This window comes from Doryrhamphus excisus, chromosome 10 (genome assembly GCF_030265055.1).
Source record: "Doryrhamphus excisus isolate RoL2022-K1 chromosome 10, RoL_Dexc_1.0, whole genome shotgun sequence".
NCBI lineage: Eukaryota > Metazoa > Chordata > Actinopteri > Syngnathiformes > Syngnathidae > Doryrhamphus > Doryrhamphus excisus.
Window position 1 is genome coordinate 4,616,987 of NC_080475.1, and position 27,579 is coordinate 4,644,565.

Genomic DNA, 27,579 nt, shown 5'->3' on the forward strand with positions numbered 1-27,579 from the left:
GAAAGTTTTATTTGAACCCCAATTAATGTTTCTAAACGGTAACACTGTATGTGACATGCTTGTGTACTACAAGACCCAGAATGCATTGCGATAACTGGTGACTCGTCACAGCCGTTAACTTGTTCCTGTCCGCATCCGTCGCCCTTAAATTCGAATCAACTTGAGGTATTTGTATGACTTAAATATATATATTTTTTGTTTTATTCACACGTTACCGTGTATAATTGTGTCGTAAAGGTGTGTCAAAACCCAAGCTAGCGAGATAAAGCATAAATTGTTGGTACGTTTAGTTAGCTAACTGTTGTGCAATGATTCCAATTAGCCACAGCTTGGCATCCTAACAGACTTTATTTAGATTTAGCAGGTTTTTGGAGATGCGACATACAGTAGCAGCGATACAGCGTGGTCTTCAGGCTTTAGGGGTCGAGGAGGAGATTCGAATAATCCCCACCATTCACATAGTCAGCTCCTGGAAGAAAGTAGGAGAGTAAAATGTAAAATGGGACCATCCCAGCACTTCATTGTGAAATTCTACTGCCATCTAGTGGAGAGAAAGTGTCATGACAAGATGAAGAGTAGAACCGAAGAGGTACAATGTGAGAGTTATTGGGGAGAAATTCCACTTGTCATTGTCCTCCATTCTTTCGCTTCCACTCAACCCCCCCCCCCCGTTGCTTGTCTGTGACTTATTATTCAGCCATCTGCCCTCCCGTTCGCTCCCTGCTCACCATGATGGTGTTCACAATGTCGTTCTTGTTGTGTTTCAGCGCACGCACGGCCTTGGCTCGAGACACGTTAGCCTGAGCCATCACCAGCTCGATATCCCTCTGCTCCAGACCCCCCTCGTCCACCTGGAAACGGACACTAAACGGTTAGAGACAATGTTGCAAGTTAAAGAAAGAGAAGTGAGCGCTCTACTACCTCCTCTTCTTCTTCTTCACTCTCCTCCTTGATGCGGAGGCTGGGTGGGACAGGAGGCGCCAAGGGAGTCGAGGTCACAGGCACCTTGAATTTCTCTGCAGCAGCTTTGTGAGCCTGTTGGGAAAGATCCTCGATCTGGGAGGAAGATAGTGAAGAGGAATTATCAAAAGGAAACAAGCAAAAGGAAACAAAAATACTTACCTTAGCTTCCCCAAATACAATATAAATGTCCGACGCGGGGCTTTTAAATACGTCAGGTCGGCTGATGACAAACAGGATGCTCTTGGACTTCCTTATGGTGATTCTCGTCACACCGTGGACTGGCTTTAGACCCAGTTTAGACATGGCCTACACATACGCATACACAGAGCAGCTACATAAAGTACAGTCAAGGAACGCATTGGTTGGTGTTTTTAATCCCACCTTACGGGCCTTCTTCTCACTGCGGCTCTGTTTTGGTCTGTTCAGGACTTCGTCTGCAGAGGAGAGAAGCTGCAGGACAGGCAGGACAGACTATTTTTAGGAAAAATGACCCAAAAAAAGTCCTCAGCCTAATTAACTAAAAATATTAATGAGGTAGGAGGTCGTATTCGGAAAGAACAAAAGTCAGTGTGTCCCACAAGACTGCATTCTATATGAGGCTTTGGGTTGGCGTTCCAATTTGCATAGTTGGCCATGATGCAAAACTACTAGAGTGGATGTTTTCGAAAAGTCTGACGTGTCCGTGTTCGTGTGTGGACGGACAGGTACAGCCCATAATAATATCTGTGGCGGCCAAATATATGAATGTACCGTAGCGTATACCCCAAGACCTCATCTTAATATAGGAAATAATTAGGGTTGTCAAAGTTAACGTGTTAATGGAAGTTCCCTTTAATGGCGGCAATTTTTTTATGCGCGATTAACATGCACTGACCGTCGAAAAAGTAGGACTAAATTAAATAAAAAAAACCTGTGGAAATAGAGTATTATAATAAATTATATTTACTGTAATATAATGATTAATTTCTATGTTTTTTAAAAGGGAAATGAAATGACATTGAGTTTGCAATTTGGATGAAATATTCTATGACTATTTCCCTGTTTTAGGGAAATAGTCATAGAAATAGTCATAGAATTTTTATTTGTACGTTTCATGAAGGAAAGGTACATTGAGACAATTCTTTAATAATAAACCTTTCTGAATGTTCCTAAATAGGCTTTTTACTAACAAACATTTAGAATTTAAAACCAGTATCGTAAATAATCAAATCTTATTTTGAGCTGACACAAATAAACCAAAGCATGTTAGTGCGAGAGGTCTCACTCGCTCACATTTTGTATTTCCTGAACATTTGTGGGCGAGTTTAAGAGCAAATATGCTAATCATGAAGAAAAATAGTCATACAAAAATATGCTTGATTTATGCTAATATTATTAGCATATTATATATTATGCTAATATGCTAATGTTTTGCATAAAATTAGATTATCGTTGTAGTTGCACATTGAATCTTTTACCATGAAGAGATCTCCCCGACTTATTATAGATAAACTTATTTCCATCTGCGATTAAATGTGATTAATTGTGAGTTAACTATGGGCAAAACAAATGTGATTAATCGCAATCAAATATTTTAATCAACAGCCCTAAAAATAATGCACGTTTGTGCAATTGGTTTACTACAAGTCATGAAGTATATAGTACAATACCTGTATTAAAAGTATATGTATATTATTGTGGTCATGGTTGGATGGTTGTAGAACTGCAAAATATTGAGTACCGTTCATAATGTTTTGACTCTCCTTATGTGACCCAACGGTAGTACTTGAACAGTTCCGTACACCCACCTCAGGTTGAAGAGGTCTCACCGGCTCGGCTTCCTCGAGTTCAGGGACTGACCCTTCACTCTCCGACTCGTTACAGGAAGCCACAACGGAACCTGGACTGTGGTTGGTTGAACAGCCAGACGCTTTGTCGGTTGGCTGATGAGAAGAGAAAGGCTGAGTTTCCTTTTGATCAGACGGACTGGTTGTCTCCGGTCGGTTTCCGGTTTTCCCTTTGAGAACAGACCCTCGACTATGTCGGGGGAGTCCACAATCCTCTTCGCTGCTGTCCGTTCCCGTCTCTGCGAGGGTGAAGTCTTAAAAAGCACATATTTATTGATCATTCTTCGAGATGGGATTATAGGTTATTTATTTCTTACCTTTGGTTATGTCCTTTGGACAACCTTGCTTGGTTTGTTTGGGAGTCTGTGAGAAGGATCGGTTTTGGCAAGAAGGGATGGAAGATGACTCCTGGGTTGGCTCGGATGGACTACTCTGCATCCCAGATGATTGACAGAATGAGGCTTGCTGACTAGATGGACAGGTTGTGTGGGATGTAGCTAGCGAAGATAGCAGAGGTTGTGATTCTTGCACAGGCGTGGTGAGTTCATGATCTGTCGAAGCTCCGTGGAAAAGTGAGGAGGACGAAACAGGAGATGGCGAGGAGCATAAAGCCTGCGTTGATGGGCTGTGATCATCGTCGATAATGTTGTTGTCGTTAATGTCCACTCTGATTCCTCTTGCGTTGTTAGACAGGGGTCTGTTATCAAGCACTTCCTGTCTGTCGCCCAGCTGATGCAATTTTTGGTCTGTTTCTACCACGCCATGATGGTTCTCTCGGATACATTTCTTGGAGTTGCGTTTCTGATCTTTTCTGATCTTTTGGTCGACTTCATTTTCGGTTGAGAATACTTTGTTGGTTTTTGTTTTTGAAGTGTTCCCAATCGCCACTGCTGGAGTTTCTTTGGAAACGGGAATTTTCTTGTCATCATCGGGAGTTTCCGGACTGGAATCCGAATGCATGCCCACCTTCAACGCTTTGTGTTGTTTCCGTCTTCGCCCTTTCTTAGTAGAACCCGTTTTGTCTGTGCAAATTGCATTCTTAGCAGTGTCGTGTGCAAAATTATCCAAGGGCGAGGGGTGTATTTCTATTTTGTTTTTATCTTCTGGGCATGCCTCTTTTGTTGTCTTTGTATTTATTTCTTCATCCATCCCTGAGTTAGAGTCTTTAAAGGCATCTTTATTATTTGGCTCGTCAACAAGTCTATCAGTACCGCAATCCCTTATTCTTTGAGGCTCCGCTGCCATGTCTGATTCCGACTGCAAACACGTCTTTGCACTTTTAATGGATCTCGGACTGAAGAAAGCAAAGGTTCCATGTAGTAAAGAAGGTACTAGATTACTCTCTGCGCTCACCGTCTGACACTCTGGACCTGTTTGACATCTTGACTTTGTTGCTCTGTTGAGATGTTCATTGACTGGCAATACGTCCACGCTAGTGTTATCTAATGGCAAGCTACGTCGGCCATTTGTGGAAAATGTTTGGGTTCCGGAACCGCCTGCTGCTTCTTGTTCTACATAAACCCGCCGTGGCACTTCTTCAAGTGGAATATTCGAAACGGATTCTCTGACTTTCACACTGTCAAAGTGGGATCTCACATCTTCCGATAGAGCATTCAGTCCTTCGCACATTTCTACTTCCATTGAGTCAAATGTAGCGTCGTTATTATTGTTTGAATCCGTCCTCGTTACTTGCATCTGTGTGTTATTCCCGTCGTCGTCCCGGTTGCTGGTGTCATCATCGGGGACTCTCCGCTCTACCTGTGAGATCTCCTCAGTTGACTTCCAACAAACCAAATTGGACTCGGAAGTCTCTTCTCCTGTTTGTTCCTTATCTTCTACCCGATGTCTCTTTCCATCTTTGTTGTTATCTTTTCTCTCCCGAACATAAGAAAGAGCAAATCTTTGGTAGGTTTCATTGTTAGGGATCACCGGAGTCTGGGTGCTTTGGCCTTGTGCGTCACACACGAGAAGACTCTCTGCTTCTAAGTCGTACTTTTTCCCCAGTGACAAGGAAAGCGACTCCCCTGCTCCCCATACTCCAAATTCAGACACGGATCCCAAGTGTAATTCAGTCATCTCCGTGACGGGACCAATTTCCCTCCTTGTATCTGTTTCCGAGTTTTCTCTTTTGGGTGAGATTGCCAGAGGAGAGTGAGGGGATCCAGCTGCTCCAAGAACCCTCTCATCTGTACTCAGGTTCTCCTGGCCGGAGTCACCGGGGCAATGTTCAGGAGTCAAGACCAGGTTGTCTGCAAGTCCAAAAATTACCTCCGGAGATGCAGAAATGGGGATATTGCTGGGGTTCGTACCCAGGTCTTTAGGATAAGACAGAGGAAGCACACCTTTGTTTAAATCATTGGTGGCTGGACCCAAATCTGAGAAACCCAGATCTGCGGATCTACACTCCGTGCTTCTTATTCCTACAGAGGCATTCCCATTCTTCTTTTTCTCCTGGTCTTCTCTCTCAGGCTTGTCGAGTCTATTAAAGGAGCACTGGGATGAAATTAGTCGACTAACTCCTGCAGCTCCATGACTTCCTGTCTGATAATGGCGATGCTTAATCAGCAATTTATAGGAATCTCTTTCTGGTTCAGATGTGGGATCTTCTTCTGGACCGTTGTTGCGCTGCTCCCTATCATCCCCATGTTCTGATCCCTGTATTGTACTACTCTGGTTTTTTCCAACAGAACAGGAAGAGTCGACTTGAGTATTGGGGTCAGGGGAGTTGTGTTTGGGTTCCTCAAGAGAACTACAATGTCCTCCCGTCTCAGTCGCATCCTCCGTTTTGTTACCAGGGGACAAAGGAAGTGGTTTTAAGCTGCCGTCCATTTGTACAGGTTTTGTTCCGTCCACAAGATTGTCAGATCCTAGAGTTTGTAGGGATCCGGGCTCCTGGGCGGAGACATTTCCAGAATCGGTTTCAGGGTTATCCGCGGACTTATCTGCACTCGGCGGTGTGGGCGGTGATTCCGTTTGACCCACTCCGACGGCATATCCTTGTTCTGATTCTGATCTTTCTGTGGATTCCAGCGAATCCAAAGGTGACGACTCCAGCGCTTGCGCATGCCGCTCGGTACTGTAGAGGCGTTCGTCTTCCTCGCCGTTATACGAGGCTGAATCCAATGAGTCATCCGTATCGTCTTGGAAACAGAAGAAGTCGTCCAGTCCCTCGTTTATGGACGTGTCCGAGAGCGTATGAAGCAAGGACCCTGAGCTGTCCTCATCTGTAGCACCCGCCGCAGTCTTACTGACGTAGCGACCATCTTCGTCATCTTCCTCCTCCTCTTCTTCTTCTTCTTCAACCACTTTCACCTCCACTTTGGCTTCCACACTTGACTCCGGACTGTCGTCGGTATCTTCATTATCGTCACCACCGTCGGCGGTTTCATTGCCATTGATGTCGTCATCATCGTCATCGTCGTAGTCATTGTCATCCTCTTCGTCGTCGTCTTCCACGTCTGCTTCCTCCTCTCCTGCTGCGTACGCATCAAAGTTCTTGCCTTCATTTCTGTCTGTCACTATTTCATTTTCATCCTCTGTGGGAAAGAGCGTTATTTCAAAGGAATCAGCTTTAAAAATGAGGCTTGTGTGAGGAGGAAATGGGATAAGAGAAACCGGGATCATTCTTTCTTCCTCGGGAATATCCTCAGCACAGGATGCCTGAGAGAGCATGAAAGAGCTGGCGCCGAGTCTGCCAAACGCCCCAGGATACAAAGAATCCACGTGGACCACAGGCGAGTCAGGACTAGGGTTGGATGAGGCCATGTTGTCCGTATCGGGAGTCACGGCTACGGATTTTTCTTTCTCTTGCCGATCTGCCGTCTTTTCATAATCTTTGTCTGATACGCACGGGTCCAGTTGCAGTTTAAGGCCGGCGGGTTTTATTCTTGAATGTTCCTCATTTGCTGCCCTGGCCTCCTCTAGAGGACACAGGGAGCCCTCAGACTCCCCGCCGTCATCTTGGGAGTCACTGGTGTGGCTGCTGCTGCTCCTCCTCGGGGGAGGCGTATGTTCAGTCACCCAGCAAGGACGATGACTTTCTCTGCAAATCGTGGGCTCGTCTTCCTTTTGAGTTTCTTCCTCTTCTGGTATCGCTGTTCCTGTTATTCCCAATCGTTGATTCATTACGCTGTCGGAATGTTGAACAGCTAAGTCACATGGCCTCTCCTCATCCCGCTCCGGACCTTCGTCTCCGATCTCGGACAAGGAGCCCACAAAGCAAGCCCGAGCCTCCTGTGCGTCTTCCGTAGTCAACAGGTTGGGAGACGTGGAGGGGGAGGTGGAGGAGGCATAAGAGGAGGCCCAGCTTCCTCCCTCTGCTGTCATATACGACCCAGAGGGGGAGGTCATAGGGGAGCAGAGGTCGTCGCTGTCTGAGGGTAAGCCAGGCGACGGGGAGCAAGCGGGAGAGCCGGGATATGAATGATGTTTAAGGTGCGAGGAGCGTGACATCGCCTTAATCGGGGTGGAGGGGGCGGTATAGTACAAGTCGGGGTCGAGGGACGACGGCATACCCACTCTGAGTGGGTCCACAGAGTAAACTGGCTCGGAGAAGGACAGAGCCACCGGGCAGGCCTGGTCGGACAGGGAAGGCACTTCAACATTCGAGAGACGTGGACCCTCTTCCTTTTCTGTGACGTTATCGTCAACACAGGAAGAGGAAGTGGGTGCTGCGGGACGGTTAATAGCGGGAATTGATGGGGTCGTAGGATTTACCGGTTCTGTTTGCTCATCTTGTTTGTCCAGGTTTGGGGTTTTGTGTTCTTCTTTGTTGGTTTCCAGTTTGTTTACTTTTGTCTGAGGCTCTGAAAAGCTAGATGACGAGATATTCTGGACGCACTGCCTGGGATAGCGAATCCCTTTCAGGATCTCTGACGGTTTTAGGAGCGTCTCTTGGCCCATCACCACCCTTGTGTCAATGGTCTGTTCCTCCGGGTAGTCGCTCTCCACCTCAGAACCAGTCAGTACCTGGGAACAATACACACGTATTAGCACCGTGCATCCACTGAAGGGATCCAAAATGTACCATACACACATAACACCAACTTTAATTCTCTCCATCTTAACGGGGACAAGGCGGCCACAAGGTCCATGGCCGCCTAACTTCCCGGACAGCCTCAGCGGGTTGTGCCGATGGTCAGATCCTTCAGGTTGAGGTCTTGGAGTAGCAGAGGAATTAGGTGTCGTGTGAAATAGCCTTGGTCCGAATGGGGACGTGTACGATGGGAGCAGCTTCTGAGGAGTACTTGGAGAAGGGCTCGAGCTTGTGTCACAAGGGGAGGAGCCACTGTCACTGGGCGTGGAGTCTGTGGACTGACGTCTGCTTTTGCCTGGAACCCACACCCCACCAAAAAAAAACACGTCAATGGGATGACATTTGAACAAACATTTGATTCCTGAAGGGAATGTGCGAAGAAACCCGGAGTACCCGGAGAAAACATGCAAATCCCACACTGAGATGCCCAAGCGAAATTTCGAAATCAGGTCTTCGCGATCTCTTGACATGCTAACCGCCGGAGTTCGTCCACCGCGCGGACCCCTGACAAACCCAAACTCTAACCGAACAAAGCACGTCGACAAACCTGATGTCTTTAGCTTAGGCTACCGTAGGCATAGGCTACCATGACATGTTTTTACCCGGATCCTTTCTTCTCGTGCTTTGATGCTACCATCTTCCAAACATGTCCAAAGGTAATTTATTTATGAATAGTTATGAATTCATAAAATCACCAACATTCAATCCATCCCTTCGTAACACATCGAAAGAACAGTGCCTTCATTCGAACTAGGCCAGTGTCGCCATGACCTCAATCCGCATGCCGATTGGCCATTTTTTGACACACAAAAGGCTCACAGCCCCGTGCCAGCCTGCGACAGAAACACCCCGGAGTCGCTATTCCCAATTGTCAAGCTGTCACTTGTCACCCTACTTCCCAAGTCCCATAGCGTCTCCGCATGATTGCCAACCTCGACAATTGTCTCCAAGTGTGTGTGTTTGTGTTTTGAGCTGAGTCATGCCTTCCTCGCCCGTAACAAAGAGCGATACGCTGCTGAGCGTGCATATGCTTCCCGCACTACACATGTGGACGTTCAAAGACACCATTGTTTGTGAAGAAAGCCTGCATGACGATAATGATGTAGCATATTGTAGCTTGATGTAGCATACTCTACCGCATATCCACTGCAGTCTCTGAAATAGATAAATAATAGATAATAGATTTGTGCTGCCTTACTCTCTCTTCCTTGCCCCGACTGGGCGGTCAGTGCACTTTAAGCTGGGGGGGCTGAGGTGGGGGTTGGGTGAATTAAACAATAAGATCAACAAAGTACAGGTTGAGGGTTCAAAATCCGTTGTACTTTCACTTGTTAACTTTTCTTTCATAAATTATGTAATATTGGTCTTTTTATTAGGGGTGTCACTAGTGTTCCGAAAAAAATGTCTTATGTCACATGATATAAGAAAACTAATTGGATCATTTTGCCAGTTTCCATATATCGCCATATATATGTCTGTTTTCCTAGTCTCTCGCCTCTGAACAGGCAGGAAGAGGATTGATTCTGTGAATATATCCCTTTGTCTCTGTGGGGGGAGGCGGGGCCGCTAGCATACACACACAAAAACACACACATTGTAACAAGGTAGCTTTGTTAGGAGCAATGCAAAGTAATGTAATGTAATGTACTCCTGTAGAAATTATTGAAAACGTAAATATAAATAATGCAGAGTTTGTTTGAATTGTGATTAAAACCGTCATCTCGTGGACCCAGTTTAGAGCGCCGTCTCGTTTCCTAGGATACGGGGATACGTAGCGAAACCCCCGGCCCCCCAACCCATGTTACTATTGACTCAAGTCTGTGCATCTCACTATAGGATAATATGTAAAGTGTACCCAACCCTACTAGCAGATGAGACGCTACCATTGCGATTCTGAGGGGGTAAACGATTTTTAAAGTGTTGCTTGGCCCAAGTGTAGTGGAAATCAGTTACGTATATTTACTGTTGTCTTTTTTTTATAGTAATTGCAACCAATTTAGAAAAATAAGTCAGTTATTGTACTGTAATTATAGTCACACACATAATGGACGCCGTAGTGACAGAATATGGACATTTTTCAACCCATGCATGGTTGTATCAGCGTGTGCGCCGGGCCATGCTATTGCTGTGTCATGATCCAGCTAAGGCTACTGGGGGTGGGGGTGGGGGTGGGGGGAAGGCAGGGCGGAGCCACATTACGCTCATCTGACAGCTGACAACGCTGCATGGGAGATGGGGATAATGCCGCCTGCGTATGAGGACATGGAGGCACTGTGGGGCGGCGGGCCGAGGGCAGTGGAAGGGTGGGATTGGGGGGGTTGAAGAAAAAGGGGGGGGGGGGGTAGTTAAAGAAGCGATACGTACTAGATGACATCCACGCACATGCTTCGCAAGCCCAATTTTTTTGCAAGTCACAGGCTTAAGGGCAGCGGTGATGCTTCAGGGAGGGGGGGCAAAAGGGGGAGGGGGCATGCGGCTGTATCACAACTATCTTTTAGGGTCCACATCAGCATCTTAAATTGTATTCATAATCGTATTAATTACCTCCTTTGTGCCCCCTCTCCCCAACCCACAGAGCTCCTACCTGGTCCAGGGAGCCCCGGCTCCTCCTCTCCCTGCCCTGGATGCTTGTTGGCGGGGACAGATCTATGAGCGCTCTCCCCCGGCATGCTTCTCTTCTGGCTCTGGCTCTGACGCAACAATAAAAGCCAGAACAGACAAGGTGAACAAGAAAGAGAGAGAGAGAGAGAGAGAGAGGGGAATAGAGGGAGGGTTGATGGAGAGCGAAGTGGGCGAGGGAGGGGCGACCCAGCACTGGCATCATCTTCCCTGCAGCACGTGTTGTGGTGTGTTTGTGGATGAGTGGAAAAGTAGGATGCTGTGGTGCGGCATTGACGCTACTGTTGTGTGTGTGTGTGTGTGTGTCATTGTCAATATATATCCATACGCTTATTTTTATACGTATATGAATCCGCAGTCAACTCTTCCTCCCTCTCCTCTTCTTCTCCCAGTCAAGCTCTGACTGGATCTTATGGAGATGATGTCAGCAGATTTCTGCGACTCAATGCTGCCCCTCACCTGCAAAGAAAGGTACTGCAAAAACAACAGAAATGTCAAATCATGTTTGAAAAGGGAAACTGATGAATCATATACCTTTTTATATAACTAATTAATACTAATGCTCTTACTGCATCCCTAATGAGCACGGCCCAAGGGCTGAGAGCATCTGTTTGATACCGCCCCCCCCCTCCCCAAACACACACCACACACACACACAACCTGGTCTGCCTCCTCCTGTTTCTACTTTGAACAAGAGGAGAATGCATATGTGGTAATGGAAAACAGAGAGGAGGATGCAACACTAAGAATGACCAGCGAGGGCAGTTGCTATAGCAACCCAGAACTTCCCACGACATTGTTACCGAGGAGAGAGAAGTGTTTGGGTTCTTTACCGACAGTAATTAGGTCGAAGAGCGTCCTTTTGGATCTCAAATATATCAACATGGAATTATGCAAATCTTGCTGACAAAGTTTTGGGACCCTCATCCCAACCTCAGTAGAATTCAGGATCATAGGTGAGCTGGAGCCTATCCCACCTTGATATAACTGAAGTTCGTCATACTTTAAAAAAAAAAAAAAAAACTGCTTTAGAGGCTGGTCATTGTTTTAGTTTGGCAATCACTCTGCTTTAATTTCACGTTTGCCAATAACAGTAGTCATAATTCCTGGAAAAACACACGACGACAACGATTAGCAATAAAATATTTTATTCATTGAATTACGAGCATCCACTGAAAGCTCCTACACGTCGGACAATTGGAGATATCATAACAAGTCCTTCACAGATGCGGCAACTTAAAACCTTGAAGCCCTCGCTGTCGGGTTTATTTCTGACTCCAGAACTCTCGCTGCCATCTCCATGGAAACAGGGAAAGCCCCACACGTTGCCACGGGAACCACGCCGAATATATGTAATGTGTCTTTATTTCACCGGGACGAGAGAGAGCGAGCCGTTCTGCAATATGAACACGTGTGCTTCTTACTACCCGGCTCACTTGGCCATGTCCTCGGCCACGGCCTTGCCCAGCTTGTCCTTCAGATACGCCAACTTCTGACGGTCCGTCTTGAGCTCCAGCCACTCGTAATACGGAACCTGAAACACAAAAGGCATCGTGTTTGTTTATTTATTTGGATTTTTGGATAGTCTGCAGTATTCTAACATGGTTGACATGTTAGAGGTTAAGAAACTGGGTTGGAATATCTGGTACTGCTCTATATGAGTTCAAATCCTATCTGGTGGACAGGAAGTACTTGGTTGGAATTGGTAACGGTGTCTGAAACCATAAGGGGTTGATCTGTGGGGTTCCCCAGGGGTCAATCCTGCGACTCCTATTGTTCAATCTGTACATGCTGCCTTTAGGCTAGCTAATACGCAGCTTTTTTTTTTTTAAACATAAAGTTTGATGTAGTTGCAAATGGAATTGTTTACCACAAAGTGGTTCCCCTACGTATTACAGATAAAAACTTATTTCTATCTATGATTAAATGGGATTAATTCTGAGTTAACTATGGACATAAGCGGTAGAAAATGAATGAATGATTATCAGCTGGAGCCTATCCCAGCTGTCTTCGGGCGAGAGGCGGGCTACACCCCGGACTGGTGGCCAGCCAATCACAGGGCACATATAGACAAACAACCATTCACACTCACATTCATACCTATGGACAATTTGGAGTGGCCAATTAACCTAGCATGTTTTTGGAATGTGGGAGGAAACCGGAGTACCCGGAGAAAACCCACGCATGCACGGGGAGAACATGCAAACTCCACACAGAGATGGCAGAGGGTGGGGAAAGACAAAATAAGAAGCCAAAAAGTGACCACTTCCACACAAAATAGGTGGAGAACTCATTCATTCCTTCATTTTCTCCCGCTTATCCTCACGAGGGTCGCGGGAGGTGGTGCTGGAGCCTATCCCAGCTGTCTTCGGGCAAGAGGCGGGGTACACCCCGGACTGATGGCCAGCCAATCACAGGGCACATATAGACAAACAACCATTCACACTCACATTCATACCTATGGACAATTTGGAGTCGCTAATTAACCTAGCATGTTTTTGGAATGTGGGAGGAAACCGGAGTACCCGGGAAAACATGCAAACTAAACACAGAGATGGCCGAGAGTGGCATTGAACTCGGGTCTGCAAGCTGTGAGGCCACGTGCTAACCACTCGTCCACCGTGCAGACATTGTACAGATGAAGAAAAGGACGTACATCCACGATGATGAAGCCAGCCAGCTGCAGGTGTCGCTTCATCATGCTAAAGCGCCCCAGCAGGTCTTTACTCTTGGAGCCAAAGTTAGGGAATTCCCAAGTCAAGAAAGCGATCCTGAACACAACACAGAAAGCAACGTGACTTCAGACGAATGAAGACTTAATGATACAAGATGTGGAATCGAAATAAAACGGGAGCGGACTCACCGTCGTGACCCCTCGGGTAGCGCCTCCTGTCCTCCCCCACTTAGAAGATGAGGAGCTGTCATCTTTGATAATTCAATAGGCTTGACGTCACAGTCGATTAGCACCTCCCCCTCTGGAGCAGAAAAACAAGAAACATCTAGTTATCCATATATGGATCAACATATTGGGACACTATGGAAGTCGCCCCCCCCCTTACCAATAGTCCATCCATATACGGTGCTGACCCCAGTGCGGAGCATGTCCGTCCTCCCGCCCACCAAAGCGTGCAAAGCCTCTCTCAGGCTGCTCTGCAGTGGCGAGAGGGAGGAGCTACTGGCCGGAGCAGCCGCGGCAGCGTTCATGACGGATGAGGTAGCTGCAGGCTCTGAGGATTCGGGATGCTCCAAGTGCAGCGTGGCGGCGAGGTGGAGGAGCTTTAGTCGGTAGTTCTCCACCCGAGCAGGACTGCCGTCTGATTAGTGGGTGTGGGAAATGACATCATCACATTTACAGCAACGGGAATGTACCCGTGACTCGGTTATGACGCGCTTCCGACCTGAGAGCTTTGTGACGTGTTCCTGATGCATGAGTGGGGTGAGATAGTGGGGTCTGGCTTGCTGGAGCACACACAGCGACCAGGCAACGTCCGTCCTCAGGAAGGGCTCCAGGCCTGACAGGGAGCCCTCTATTACGGGATGAACCTGAACACAACGTCAAAGCACATTATGTAGTATAAACGATCAAAACCTTGGGAATGAAAATAGAAATATTCATTGGTGCTTTGCTGTTACTGTATGAGGGACGGGATAATAATAATAATAATAATAATCCACCCTCGGCCATCTCTGTGTGGAGTTTGCATGTTCTCCCCGTGACCCTAGTGAGGATAAGTGGTAGAAAATGAATGAAACTGACTTTTGAGGGCTGCACGGTGTCCTAGTGGTTAGCGCACAGACCTCACAGCTAGGACACCCGAGTTCAATCCCACCCTCGGCCATCTCTGTGTGGAGTTTGCATGTTCTCCCCGTGACCCTAGTGAGGATAAGTGTTGGAAAATGAAAAACTGACTTTTGGGGGCTGCGCGGTGGTCGAGTGGTTAGCGCACAGACCTCACAGCTAGGACACCCGAGTTCAATCCCACCCTCGGCCATCTCTGTGTGGAGTTTGCATGTTCTCCGGGTACTCCGGTTTTCTTCCACATTCCAAAAACATGCTAGGTTAATTAGCGACTCCAAATTGTATTCATAGGTATGAATGTGAGTGTGAATGGTTGTTTGTCTATATGTGCCCTGTGATTGGCTGGTTACCACCAGTCCAGGGTGTACCCCGCCTCCCCCCGCGACCATCATGAGGAAAAGCAGTAGAAAATGAATGAGTGAAAAATAATAATAATAATAATAACAACAATCCCAATATGGCTCGGAATAGTCGCTAGTTTAGATGTAGTCTTCTTTCCACAGATAACAAATTGACACCAAATCTTATTTTCATAACGACCGATTAATCTACGCTAATACCCATCAATAATCCGCAGTCCATGTTAGCTCTATACCATATTGGCTAGTACCTTATCAAAGAACTGTTCTCCTTTGCTAGGCTGGAATCCCAGTCTGGCAAACGTCATGATCAGGTTACACAACTGCAGAGTGCTGTACTTGTCTCCGTGCTCCACGTAGTGCTGGGAAGGAAAAATATCCATATGTAAAAAAAATCCGCCATCTTGATCTTTACGTCTGCGTTTCTGACCTCGGCAAAGGCCTCGAAGAGCGGGATATGAAGCCATTTGAGGAAGCCCAGGGACTTTGCGAAGCGGGTGACATCACTAGACGTCAGTTCAGGTACTTTGGGCATCAACTCCGACGCCATTCGCTGAAACACCTGAGACTGGTGGAAACTCAGCTTCCCTGGAGAAACAGCAGATGTTTCACCAAACAATAATAAGCATGAATATCTCTCATATAAATGCGTGTTATTATTATTATACTACCATATGCAAAGCCCATATCCAGTATTAGTGACGTGGTGAATTCTGACGACGGCCTCTGCAGGAGGTGGTAGGACAGCGCTCGGAGGAGGGGCACAGACCTGCGGCCCATGGTCGCCAAAGCCACGCACACTTTGCGGATTCCTTCCGCTGAAAAGCTTTCGGCGAGCTCCAAAGCCTAGCGAGCGAGATAAGAGAAAGAATAGCATTTATTTAGATATAAACGATATAGTTTACCTTCTTTCATGACTCTTCCCAAAGACATAATCAACACCTTCCTGTTTTGCTGTGAGTTATTTCTCCAGTAACTAAAAATAAATAACTCATGACAAAACCGGAAGGAGGTGTCCGTGCGATGTCTTTGGGAACAGTTGCGTCTTCAATGAAGATAAAAGTAACCTTAAACATTTTTCACTTTTATTTCCTATATTTATATATTATATGTATATTATATTTATATATATTATATTTTTATAAATATTTTAAGCATGTGGAAGTATGCAAAAAAAAACAAAAAAACTATAAAAACGTGTTTTGTGGTAGCATTTTTGAGAGTCAACTGCCGATGACATCATCAACGGGTGACTTAACTTCCAGTTCCCATTTTCTGAAGCTAGCTAACTATGCTAACAAGGGCGTTTATAATAAAAACACATTAAGGAAGGACAGATGGAGTCACCATACTGTACACTAACCAAGAAAATGTACGCAAACCGAGGTTTTGGTGTACATTTTTGCTAACCGAGGTTCAATTGTAATGATTTACTTAACTGCAGAGAGTACCAGTGCTATTTAATTTTCTGTAGAAGTCATTCATTGCTTTACTATACCGCTTATCCTCACTTGAGTCGCGGGGATGCTGGAGCCTATCCCGGTGAATATTAGAATTCAGACATTCGGACTGTATTTACTCAACTGAAGAGAGTGCCAGGCTTATTGTTGAGATCATATATTATTTAATTACATTTATTTTACCCAACGTAAGGGATGAGCTGGAGCCTATCCCAGCTGGCTTAGGGCGAAAGGACCGCTTCAGTCTTTCCCGTAAAATGCGACCTACCTTGTCCTCCAGCCTGTCCATCAACGTCGGCGACATGTATTGTCCCTTGGCGATGAGCGCGCTAACGGTTTTGGCATCGGAGATTTCAGTCCAGCGTAGCTCCAACTGTTTCAGCGCCGCGTTGACGATCGCCACGTCCTGCTGCCCCTTCCTGCCGGTCCCCCACTCGGCCAGGAACGCCACCTGCTTGTAGTTGAGCCTACGGATTCGCCACATGACCTCGGTTTGGATGGAACCCAACACCGGATCAGAGTTGGGGACGCCCATGACCCAGAGCGCTCGCAAGACGGACACGAGGGTGCTGTTCCACACGGACGGCGTCTGGAAGAGAAACAACTCTTATGAGCACGTGTTTGATTCCGCTTAGCGAATAAAAGTTCCTTACGTGCTCCGTTATCGTATCCATGATGTCACGCAGCCTTGAGTCCATTCCTGATGAGTCTTGGTAAAACCTGACCCGCGTCTTCTGCACCAACTTAATCCAAGCCAACAAAGTACTAGCAGCTTGGTTAGCATTTCCGCCGTGTTGTTCCCACGCGATCAAAATGTCCTCCGGCTCCGTCGCCTTCTCCACCGTCTCATCCAACTGCGTGCGAATCGGCATCATCGGGAAAGCGTCGTCTTTCGGCATCAGCCTGCCGTCACACAACCACCTCTTGGACACCAAAGCGCAACACCGAGTCCTCTGGAGCTCAGGCATCCTGGCTGCTGATGGGGGCGGGCGGGCGGCTGGAGTCTGGGAGGTGGCCCGACACAGGAGGCGGGCGTACCTGCCCAGGAAACGGGTCGCCATCGGGGTGAAGTGATGAGGTTAGGCGGCACCGGGCTCTTAGGAGAGAACGTTCCCACTATTCAGCAGACCCAAGACACCATTCCACATTAAACCTGAAACGGCAAAGGACAACACAATGATTTATTACCGTCAACAAAATGTGATAAAAATCATTCCTAACTCATATACTCCATCTTGTCCCACTGTGACATGGAGTTATCTAAACGGGACACCCAAGAGTCTCCGGCATAGAACGTCACGTAACGTCAAATGCTGACCTTGTCGCGGAGAGGAAGAGCTCCCAAAGCAGCACTTTCGCCTCTTCTCGCGGGACTTTTCGCAAACAACAGCCGCCGGCGACGAAGCGCAGCACCGTCGGCCGTCACAAAAAGGCACAATTCATGTGAAAAATGAATGACATACTTGCTTAAAAGCGCTTCACATGGAAGAGTGTGCCGAGAGGGGGCTGTCGCGGGGAAATGACGTAGACGGAAGTAATACGTCAATTCTGGACGCTCGTGGACTAAAAAAAAAAGAAATAAATAGCTTTCCATTTTTTTTTATTTTAATCAATTATTTTGACGAGCATTTTTTAAATTAACATAGAATAGCTGTTCTTCTGTTGAACATTAATCGTCGACTAAAGCCAATGAGTAATACCGCCCCCTACGGGACTGGAGTACTGTATCTAGTTACTTTGTGGGTATTCATCTTGAATTCAATGCATTTGCTGTTTTTCGTTTATTTTTATCATACCGCAATAAAGCATTGTTATTTTCCACACCCTGTATAAATATTTAAGGTATAAAAACACATGTAAATTACTAATTACAACCAACAAATGTTGCCAGTGTACTACGCTTAGTAGTGGTTACGTTTATTTATGAAGAATGAAAGTTATTAAAATTAATCGTATGTAATCTTCTGATTGAAGCGAGGCTCGACTGAGAAATAATCGAGCTGCACTTGAACACAACCCACGTGCATGAAGATGCAGCCATAATGTGACGTAGTTACAAAACATACTTGCTATTCCGTCTAGTGACCAGCAGAGGGCGTGAGCGTCCAATGTTGCTGCGACCATTCAGTTGACTGGTCGCTATATAACAATATAAATGGTTTTTTTTTATAAGATTAAACATTTTAATGCTGTTTAATGTGTATTTTTACTATTATATTCATACATGTTTTAGTATAAATATGTTTGCTATTGAATATAGTCCACAAGACAGCTAAGCCAGACTAACAATTTGTCAATAAATGACCCACAACTATAACTGAATTCAGCATTTTTTTAATAATTAACTAAAAAAAAAATGTATATAAAAATCTGTACATCAGCAAAAAGAAACCAATCAACAGAATACAGGTTTTAGCGATGATCTTTCACCACCAACACCCTGTTACAGCAGTTACACAACAAGATGCTGACGTGTCCTCCAGTAGTACTGCTAGTTAGAAGAAACCTTAGGAGCTTTGGTGGCACAAAAACAAAAGTGAGTGGAGTTCTATCCTGAGTGGAACGCTTGATTGGAGGAAAGATGGCTGCATTAAACCACATTATTAGCACTTGAACGCCAACCATGCTACCGCAATGACTTCTGAAGTCAAAGGCACTTCCAGTAACGTTTGGCCTTATTAGCCTGCATAGGAGGAGAGGTTGGCCGTTCCATATTGCATATTTCTCGGGATTGATTTTTTTTTATGTTAAGGCAGAAAAATATGATTCAAATTCTCGATGGGAGGTAAAAGAAAGTCCCTTGAGGAATATAATGATTGTGCGGGAAACGAGTGGCGTAGCGTGTCATTTCACATTGTGGTTAAATGCCGCTGGAGTCATAGCATGAAAGATTCTCAGCAACATAGCACACGTCAATAAAACAAAACAAAAACAAAACGATGGCACATTAAGCTACTGTGGAAATAAATGTTTTCCATGAGGTCATGGTAATGGTAACGGTTCTATTTCATTTGAACATGCATCAGATTACAATTGAATCCATCCCATAATCAGTTCACAGTTCCACATGTCCAAAAGGAGTAGGAAGAAGCAAAGCTTATTAAATCCTACCCCTCCATCTGGTACTTTTACAATCAGTAACTGTTACATTTGTTCACTTCCTGCTTTCCTAATATAGTTTAAGTGATTTATTTTATTTTGTTTTAATGATTTATTTTAGTTTTATTTTTTATTAAATCCTACCCCTCCATCTGGTACTTTTACAACTAGTAACTGTTACATTTGTTCACTTCCTGCTTTCCTAATATAATTTAAGTGATTTATTTTATTTTGTTTTAGTGATTTATTTTAGTTTTATTTTTATTAAATCCTACCCCTCCATCTGGTACTTTTACAATCAGTAACTGTTACATTTGTTCACTTCCTGCTTTCCTAATATAATTTTAGTGATTTTATTTTGTTTTAATTATTTTAGTTTTATTTTAAGTTATTTTTATTAAATCCTACCCCTCCATCTGGAACTTTTACAATCAGTAACTGTTACATTTGTTCACTTCCTGCTTTCCTAATATAATTTTAGTGATTTTATTTTGTTTTAATTATTTTAGTTTTATTTTAGTTTATTTTTATTAAATCCTACCCCTCCATCTGGTACTTTTACAATCAGTAACTGTTACATTTGTTCACTTCCTGCTTTCCTAATATAATTTAAGTCATTTATTTTATTTTAATTTTTGTTTTATTTTTGTTTTATTTTATTTATGTCACGTACCGAAGTACGAGGTGATATGAGCATCCAATGACATAATGTGTACCATAGTGCGTGTCAATATAGTGATATATATAGCACATCATGACTGGTTCAAGACTCTTCATCCTTGTATTTAGCAAACATCAACTGCTTGTATTGTTTCTTGAATTGGCTCATCGTTGTGCATTGTTTGATTTCCTTACTCAATCCATTCCATAGTTTGATTCCACATACTGAAATGCTATGGCTTTTTAACGTAGTCCTAGCATAAAAGTGTTTCAAATGTACTTCTTCCCTGAGATCATATTTCTCCTCTCTTGTAGAGAAATATTGGATGACATTTTTAGCTAATTGGTTATTTTTAGCCTTATGCGTTATTTTAGCTGTTTGAAGATGAAGTATTTGTGATTTTAGAAATAAGTACTTAGTATGTTCTCTGTAGGCGGCATTATGAATTATCCTTACTGACCTTTTTTTGCAGTACATTTAGCGAGTGAAGATTGCTTTTATAGTTATGAGCCCATATTTCCACACAATAAGTAAGATATGGTAGAAGCAGAGAGCAATAAAGAGTGATAAACTAAGATTAGGTTGATTAGAGGAAGCCAAAGTGATTGTCCAATGGAGCGGTTAGAAGGCATTGTGTAATACTGCAGCATCGTCAGGGTGAGAAATGAGACACAAAGTGCTATCCGTGCTTCCCCTTAGCCGGTTTCTGCCCAAACCTTCTATCAGCCGTGTTCCAACGGAGCCCACGTTAGAACTCCTTGGGCTGAGGTAGAGATGACGCAAGCGGAACACGCGACATATCCGTGCAAATCCATCCACGTTTTTCCCGTGATCTCTACAACATCTGCTCGTTGTTCACGCTTTTCCTGTTCTTCACACCGTCTCCGTCTTTCGGCTTCTGCAGACACAATCTGTCAGCCATTTTCCCTCCTTTCTGGTCCGCCTCGACGGACAAGCGGTCCGAGTCCCGGTCCTTCTCGGGCTCCTCGTCGGGGTAAATGACGAGGAAACAGGCAACCAGGAAAGCGAGGAAAGAGCTGCCGGAGGCCACCATGGGAATGACCCGCACGGTGCCCACGGCCTTGATGACGGCGCCCAATGCTGACGCCACCAGAATCTGGCTTATGTAGACCTGGACACAGAGACCATAAGACACGAGGTCGCTATTCGAAACCAACCCAAATGTTTACAAAACGTTGAAATATTTCATTTTGTCCATAGCCAACTCATAATTAATCACATTTAATCCCAGATTAAATAGTTAATCTATATGTAGGGATTTAAATTTCTTTATGAAAAACGATAACTAAATCATATGTTATGTAAAGGGATGTCATATTTGGAAATATGAGCCATTACATGATTAGAAATCCCAGTTTTTGCATATTTAATGCAAGTAGGGATGCACGGTGGTCGAGTGGTTAGCACGCAGACCTCACAGCTAGGAGACCAGGGTTCAATTCCACCTTCGGCCATCTCTGTGTGGAGTTTGCATGTTCTCCCCGGGTACTCCGGTTTCCTCCCACATTCCAAAAACATGCTAGGTTAATTAGCGACTCCAAATTGTCCATAGGTATGAATGTGAGTGTGAATGGTTGTTTGAAAAATGGGAAGTCGGTATCGCGTGATGTTGGTGTTTACGTTTTACTGGGCATGCCCCATTGACTATTCTGGTTGATTATAGCGGCGCATGTAGACAAGAGATTGGAATATTCCTTTCCATGGATACCATCGTTTTCGGAAAAGTCATTCGGAAAGAGAAAAACTCCCGATGTAAACATGGCTACCGTGTCCTGCCTGTATCGGGCCATTAGCTAAATGGACTCACCTGGCATGTTAAGATGGCGCAATCAATCCCGAACCCTCTTCTCGTATTGGCCGGACTGTGATGGATGTACTGAGGAAGGAAAGAGATGTGACGTCCGCTCGGGAAATTGTGTTCAATTCCGCGTGAATACCTCTTTGATCTCATGGTACTGTCCGAGTAAAGCATACGGACAGTAAGACATGCTCATGGAGCTGACGCCCATGCTGCTGATCATCACCATGGCAACGTAGACATTCGGGAAAATGGCCATGACGGCGGTTCCTGAGGTTAGAGAAACGGGAGGGGTATGTGAAGAGGATTTGAACACGCGGCTACGCTTTCGTCGTGTCTGACCTATAGAGAAGCCCAGGGTGCCGACGATGTAGATGACTTTGATGCTCAGGTCAAAGTTATCCAGGTATTTCTGAAGGATGGCTGCACAATTTGGGGGTGATTACGTAACGTGGAAACGTTAAACGCTTTAACGGGACGGGTGCGGTTTTACCTGAGCTGACGGCAGCAGTTGCAGCATAGACCACGAGTCCCCAGCACCCCATCTGGACTCCGCTGTTGTAATTCTGGAACTCTGTGGAGTTGACTGGCGCCTGGGGAAACATCGACTCATTCAATACCGGACATTTTTCAAAAGCCGTCCGATTTAAAAAAACAACAACAAAAAAACGATTTATCAAGTCACACGGAATATTGTGTTCTTACATCATCATCAAAAGCTGTTAGGGTACCAAAAAATATGATAAATCCAAGAGGAAAACAACATCCGGGGGTACCTGGGGGTCTCCATGGTAGATGACTTGCCCCATGAAATCGGTGTAGAAGACGGCTTCGGCGATGTAGGAGAACCATGTGACCAAGTGACACACACACAGCCTCCACAGCTGCTTTGGCATCTGCACAATGAAAAGGACATTATTATTATTATTATTATTATTATTATTATTATTTCGCAAAAAAAACAAAAACATGACTTGTTTGGAATCAATATTTAAAGTATTTAAAGGGTGTCCAAACTGCGGCCCCCAGCTGTCTTGTTATTGGTCCGTGGCATATGCTATAAATATATTTGGACAAAAAAATGAAGTGCATTAATTTTACAAGAATAAAGATTTTCAAAAAAAGTTTGAAAAATTTAATAAAATAATTTAATAATAATTTACAATAATTTAATACAATTTAAAATTTAATAAATTTAATATAATGAGAAAAAGAAGAAGAAAGACATTATCATTTTGAAGACATCATATTATGAAAACCAAAAACAATTTGTAAATTTCAAAGAAAAGTAGTTTATGAAAAAAGTAATGTTATGAGAATTAAGTCAAAATATTATGGGAATAAAATCATAACTACACGAAAAAGTGGAAATAGTTGAATAAAAAAACTCAAATGAAAAAAAAAATTGTTGTAAAAAAATATTGTGAAAATAGTGTCATTATTGTAGCATAAATGTGAACATATTAGAAAAACATATTGTTATGAAGTCATAATATATATATTGCCATTTTTTGGAAAATTAGGTTTGGGGGGAAAAAAATCATAAAATAGACAGAATATTGAAAACCTACAAAAGTTTAAATATTAGAAAAAAAAAACAAAATCTTTTCCATCCATATCACACATTTCTTGAAATATACAGTATACGACTTCTTAGCATCTTATAATATGAATATGAAAATGTCCTTGCATCCTTTCCTACTGGATGGTCCTAACCTTCAACATGGAGAGCCATAGCAGCCGTACAGTGGTTCCCTTGTCGGACTGGCTGTCGCTGCTGGAGGCCTCCGAGGACATACTGCTGGTGGAAAGCTGAAAGTCCCTCCTGTCTCCTCGCCGCTGCAGATCGCTCAGATCGTTCAGACTGCGGGACGTGGTGATGGGCTGAGGGCTCGAGGCGGTTGCCCGTCGCAGTCTGTGCCGATGCGATCCCACTCGTCCGTAATACGAGAACGTGAAAGACGGCTAAGGAATCAAACACATTTGAATGTCAGTCTGTTTTTTAAATGAATAATTGACTTTGAAAGACATTTTGAAATTACTTGTCGGTAGAAAGTGTGCTTGTGCGGCCGCGGTGACGTGGAGGCGCTGAGGAGGCGGGTGCCGGGTTTATTGGAGGCGTGGCTTTTGTTTGAATTGCAGCGCTCCGTGCCTGCATTGAGGCCGTTAGACAGCTTGGTCTGCTCCAGGGAGGAAAAAAAAAAAAAGATGAGTGATGTTCACGGCAACGTAACCAGACGTGAAAGACCTCCTTCACCTTTGGTTTCACGTTTGAGCCCGGAGAGGATGGACTATTTGTGTGACCGTTGAGTTCGGAAAAGGCTGAATCTCCGGAATGCACAACCGCCATCCCGTCTGGAATTCTGGGTGTGTTATTACCGATACCGCCGTCTGAAGGTTTAAAAGAATCTTGCGGACCCTCCTGGATTTCGGGTAACACATGGTGCACCTCTGGAAAGAAGAGCTGGAGCGTCGGGTCCAGATCAGGATCCAGCTTGATTGTCGTGTCTGGCATGGCTAGAACCGAATCACTTTTGCTACGCACTCGCTCCATAACCAGGAAGTCCATTTCCCTGGGCTCGGGATCTGATTGGTCGTCCTCTCTGCAAGAGGCGTCCTCCTCTGTGATTATGTCCAGAAGAGGTGGCGTGTGGCTAACAGGCCTGGAGGACGATTGGCTGTTCGATTCCCTTCTCCTTGTGGCTTTACGCTGCAGCGATGGCGCAAAGCGCCTCTCGGGAATGCTAAACATGTGCAATATGACGGAGGTGATGAAGATGATGGCGGCAAAAAGGAAGAGCACTTGCTGCTGTGACTTAAACGCTTGACCCAGAGCTGTTCCGGTCCAGTCCAGACCGCCGAGCATGTAGCCAATAGCGCCGCCGAGACCTGGAGAGGACATATTTACATTCATTCATTTTCTACCGCTTTTTCCTCACGAGGGTCGTGGGGTTGCTGGAGCCTATCCCCAGGGGTCAATCCTGGGACCCCTATTGCATTTTGGCCAGCTTTTTTTTTTTAAATATAAAATTTGATGTGCAACTACATCGACTTGTTTACCACAAAGTGTTTTCTCCTACATATTATAGATAAAAACTTATTTAATCTACGATTAAATGGGATTAATTCTGAGTTAACTATGGACATAAGCGATAGAAAATGAATGAATGATTATCAGCTGGAGCCTATCCCAGCTGTCTTCGGGCGACAGAGGCGGGGTACACCCTGGACTGGTGGCCAGCCAATCACAGGGCACATATAGACAAACAACCATTCACACTCACATTCATACCTATGGACAATTTGGAGTCGCTAATTAACCTAGCATGTTTTTGGAATGTGGGAGGAAACCGGAGTACCCGGAGAAAACCCACGCATGCACGGGGAGAACATGGCCGAGGGTGGAATTGAACCCTGGTCTCCTAGCTGTGAGGTCTGCGCGCTCACCACTCGACCACCGTGCCGCCCGACATATTCACAAAGGAATGCTATTGTTTTGTTTATACAGTAAACCTCGGATATATCGGATTCAATTGTTCCCACTGGTTTTGTCCGATATAAGCGAAATCCGTTATATGCGTATACCGGAAAATGTCCGTTTTACGCATATATCGGATTTATATCCGGTATATGCGTAAATGGGATTTTCTCCGTTATAAAAAGGCACTTCCTTGACTATGTTTCCAATGTACCTGGACGCGCAGGCAACGCTGCAAACGCTGCAAATGACGTCGTATAGCGGCCTGTCACGATTCGGCGAATCGGAGCGCCACGAAGCGGCCATCCGATATATGCCAGGGAAATTTAATGGAAATGCATTGGAACGGGACTGGAGATTTTGTCCGAAATAGGTGAAATCCGTTATAAAAAATCCGATATATGCAATGAATTTTTATTGGAAATGCATTACAGAAAAATCTGTTCTTTTTTATCTGTCCATTGTGAGCGAATTTCCGATATATCCGAGTCCGATATATCCGAGGTTTACTGTATAATATTTCCTTTCCTACAGCATGATAGGTCATTGATGCCTTTCCGATGGATGCTTGGATCATGCATGGATGGAAAAGTTACCTGCAGAAAAGGCATGGATATTTAGCGCCATATCTTGCTCCTCTGCGTCAGCCACATCCAGAAGATAAGCTCTGATGGGTCCATCACAGGCATCAGCGCAAAAGTCCAGCACCACCACTCCTAAAACAGTGAGAACGATCCCTATTGGCTGGCTTCCCGCACGGTCACCGATGGAAAGGCCTGAAAAAAAAAAAAAAAACACACACGGAAAATGATCAGGCTGCGTACAATCCACACAGAAATATGCTTTGCGACTTTTCACCCACCTATCAAGGATCCATTTAAAAACAACGCCATACCCAGCAGGACGCCAACACACAACGCGAGTATAAACGGCCTCCTGCGGCCCCAACGCAGTGTACAGCGGTCGCTGGCTGAGCCCATCACAGGTGTGAAGAAGAGACCCAGGACGGGACTGAGGAACCACGTTAGACTGTAATACTGCTCGGGAAGGCCTGAAACGCACACAATACAACGATTCATTCAAGAGTCATAGGACGGTTCATATTGACAACGGAACCTTGTCTACCGTTCCGGTCTCCATCACAGGGCAGCGATGTTCAATAGTAGCATCCTTGGTATTTTAATCAAAAGTTTATCTTTCAATGAATCACTTCTTTATGACGCAACTTTGAGCTGATATCTTTCAAACACGTTCGATTTCAACATTGTTTTGTTGTGCATTAACTTCAACCGAGTCAGCCATTTAAGGTGAAGCCACGTCTGTTGATGTAAAGCAAAGTCCAGGGTACCTCGAGAGAACCAGTAACTCGGAGGTGACCGTTTAATAGGAACAGAAATAGCAACCAATCGTGACGAAGCGTGACCGTGATGAGTCTGCCATATGCGCCGCGCTCACATTGGCAGATTTAAAGCCAGGCGCTCTCGCTCCAGCAAAACAACAAAAACCCAAAATTTTCCATCCCTTCTAGAGAAGTGGAGCTTTGTTTTCATCTCGATTGGATTCCAAGCCAGTCAGCTGGCTGGTTCTCACGGGAAGAACATGTTACCCACGCTGCCTTCCTCCTCCGCTGAGGTCTCCGCCCCCCCCCCCCCCCACACTCCCCCTGAGTCAACGTGTTTAGCTACACTTTCACAGCATGGCAGAGGCCAAACAAAGACGCTTCCGAGTTTGCCCCTTTAGGTTTGAACAGCACCTTTGCACAAATGAAAACCTTATGGCGGTTAAGGAAATGTGTTTTTTTTTTTTTGGACTGCAAACTTGCCACTACGATTCTGTGGTCTGATTTCAGATCAACATTTGCAATAAAAGTGACCGTTATTAATCAGTAAGATTCTCTCTTCAATCGCTATTGTTTACTCGTGACCCAAAATATGCCGCAACACACTTAGTATTTAACTATATTATATAATAATATAGGCGGCACGGCGGTCGTGTGGTTAGAGCGCAGACCTCACAGCTAGGAGACCAGGGTTCAATTCCACCCTCGAGTTTGCATGTTCTCCCCGTGCATGCGTGGGTTTTCTCCGGGTATTCCGGTTTCCTCCCACATTCCAAAAACATGCTAGGTTAATTACCGACTCCAAACTGTCCATAGGTATGAATGTGAGTGTGAATGGTTGTTTGTCTATATGTGCCCTGTGATTGGCTGGCTACCAGTCCAGCCTGAAGACAGCTGGGATAGGCTCCAGCACCCCTGCGACCCTCGTGAGGAAAAGCGGTAGAAAATGAATGAATGAATATAATAATATAATATAACTAATATAATATATTAGTATATTAAGACACATTGAAATAATAAAATGTATAGGTACTCACCGTCAATACATGATCATGTAAGATGATCCATGAACAGACGTGATCGGAGTCATGGTGCAGCCAGAGCACACAGCTACGGTGCGTT

General features: G+C 44.9%; 3 protein-coding genes and 1 long non-coding RNA gene across 9 annotated transcripts in view; 1 reads left to right on the forward strand and 3 right to left on the reverse strand.

Annotated features, from left to right (window-relative positions):
- On the forward strand, positions 1-20,101 carry LOC131137157 (uncharacterized). 2 transcript variants are annotated; one of them, XR_009131856.1, is made up of 5 exons: positions 1-165; positions 768-871; positions 10,400-10,546; positions 10,836-10,914; positions 16,342-20,101. It is a non-coding gene; the product is annotated as an uncharacterized LOC131137157 (long non-coding RNA). The 2 variants fall into 2 exon arrangements; XR_009131857.1 differs by having other exon boundaries at positions 16,444-20,101.
- Positions 137-10,717, reverse strand: nacad (NAC alpha domain containing). 2 transcript variants are annotated; one of them, XM_058084747.1, is made up of 9 exons: positions 10,409-10,717; positions 7,836-8,119; positions 3,107-7,757; positions 2,751-3,043; positions 1,345-1,413; positions 1,123-1,269; positions 922-1,056; positions 729-851; positions 137-469 (listed from the first exon to the last, which is right to left on the reverse strand). In XM_058084747.1, the coding sequence occupies exons 1-9, from the start codon at positions 10,491-10,493 to the stop codon at positions 455-457; spliced, it is 5,802 nt and encodes a 1,933-aa protein (XP_057940730.1). In that variant the 5' UTR covers positions 10,494-10,717; the 3' UTR covers positions 137-454. The 2 variants fall into 2 exon arrangements, with proteins under 2 accessions (XP_057940730.1, XP_057940731.1); XM_058084748.1 differs by lacking the exon at positions 10,409-10,717 and having other exon boundaries at positions 7,825-7,972.
- tbrg4 (transforming growth factor beta regulator 4) lies at positions 11,575-17,610 on the reverse strand. Of its 3 annotated transcripts, none has more exons than XM_058084751.1 (11): positions 17,380-17,610; positions 16,715-17,214; positions 16,330-16,650; positions 15,273-15,447; positions 15,032-15,189; positions 14,853-14,963; positions 13,842-13,986; positions 13,503-13,757; positions 13,307-13,418; positions 13,100-13,214; positions 11,575-11,977 (listed from the first exon to the last, which is right to left on the reverse strand). In XM_058084751.1, the coding sequence occupies exons 2-11, from the start codon at positions 17,120-17,122 to the stop codon at positions 11,876-11,878; spliced, it is 1,902 nt and encodes a 633-aa protein (XP_057940734.1). In that variant the 5' UTR covers positions 17,123-17,214; positions 17,380-17,610; the 3' UTR covers positions 11,575-11,875. The 3 variants fall into 3 exon arrangements, with proteins under 3 accessions (XP_057940734.1, XP_057940735.1, XP_057940736.1); XM_058084752.1 differs by having other exon boundaries at positions 17,525-17,585; XM_058084753.1 differs by lacking the exon at positions 17,380-17,610 and adding an exon at positions 17,283-17,360.
- The window catches only part of slc45a4b (solute carrier family 45 member 4b), a 13,603-nt gene continuing 4,370 nt past the window's right edge, over positions 18,347-27,579 (reverse strand). For both annotated transcript variants that reach the window (XM_058084750.1, XM_058084749.1), the window contains 11 exons: positions 25,981-26,169; positions 25,715-25,894; positions 23,898-24,529; positions 23,683-23,820; positions 23,357-23,605; positions 22,417-22,536; positions 22,134-22,233; positions 21,983-22,063; positions 21,780-21,910; positions 21,650-21,718; positions 18,347-20,953 (listed from right to left, as the gene is read on the reverse strand). In XM_058084750.1, coding sequence (XP_057940733.1) covers positions 20,657-20,953; positions 21,650-21,718; positions 21,780-21,910; positions 21,983-22,063; positions 22,134-22,233; positions 22,417-22,536; positions 23,357-23,605; positions 23,683-23,820; positions 23,898-24,529; positions 25,715-25,894; positions 25,981-26,169 — 2,186 coding nt within the window. In that variant the 3' untranslated portion in view covers positions 18,347-20,656. The remainder of the gene's footprint in view (positions 20,954-21,649; positions 21,719-21,779; positions 21,911-21,982; positions 22,064-22,133; positions 22,234-22,416; positions 22,537-23,356; positions 23,606-23,682; positions 23,821-23,897; positions 24,530-25,714; positions 25,895-25,980; positions 26,170-27,579) is intronic.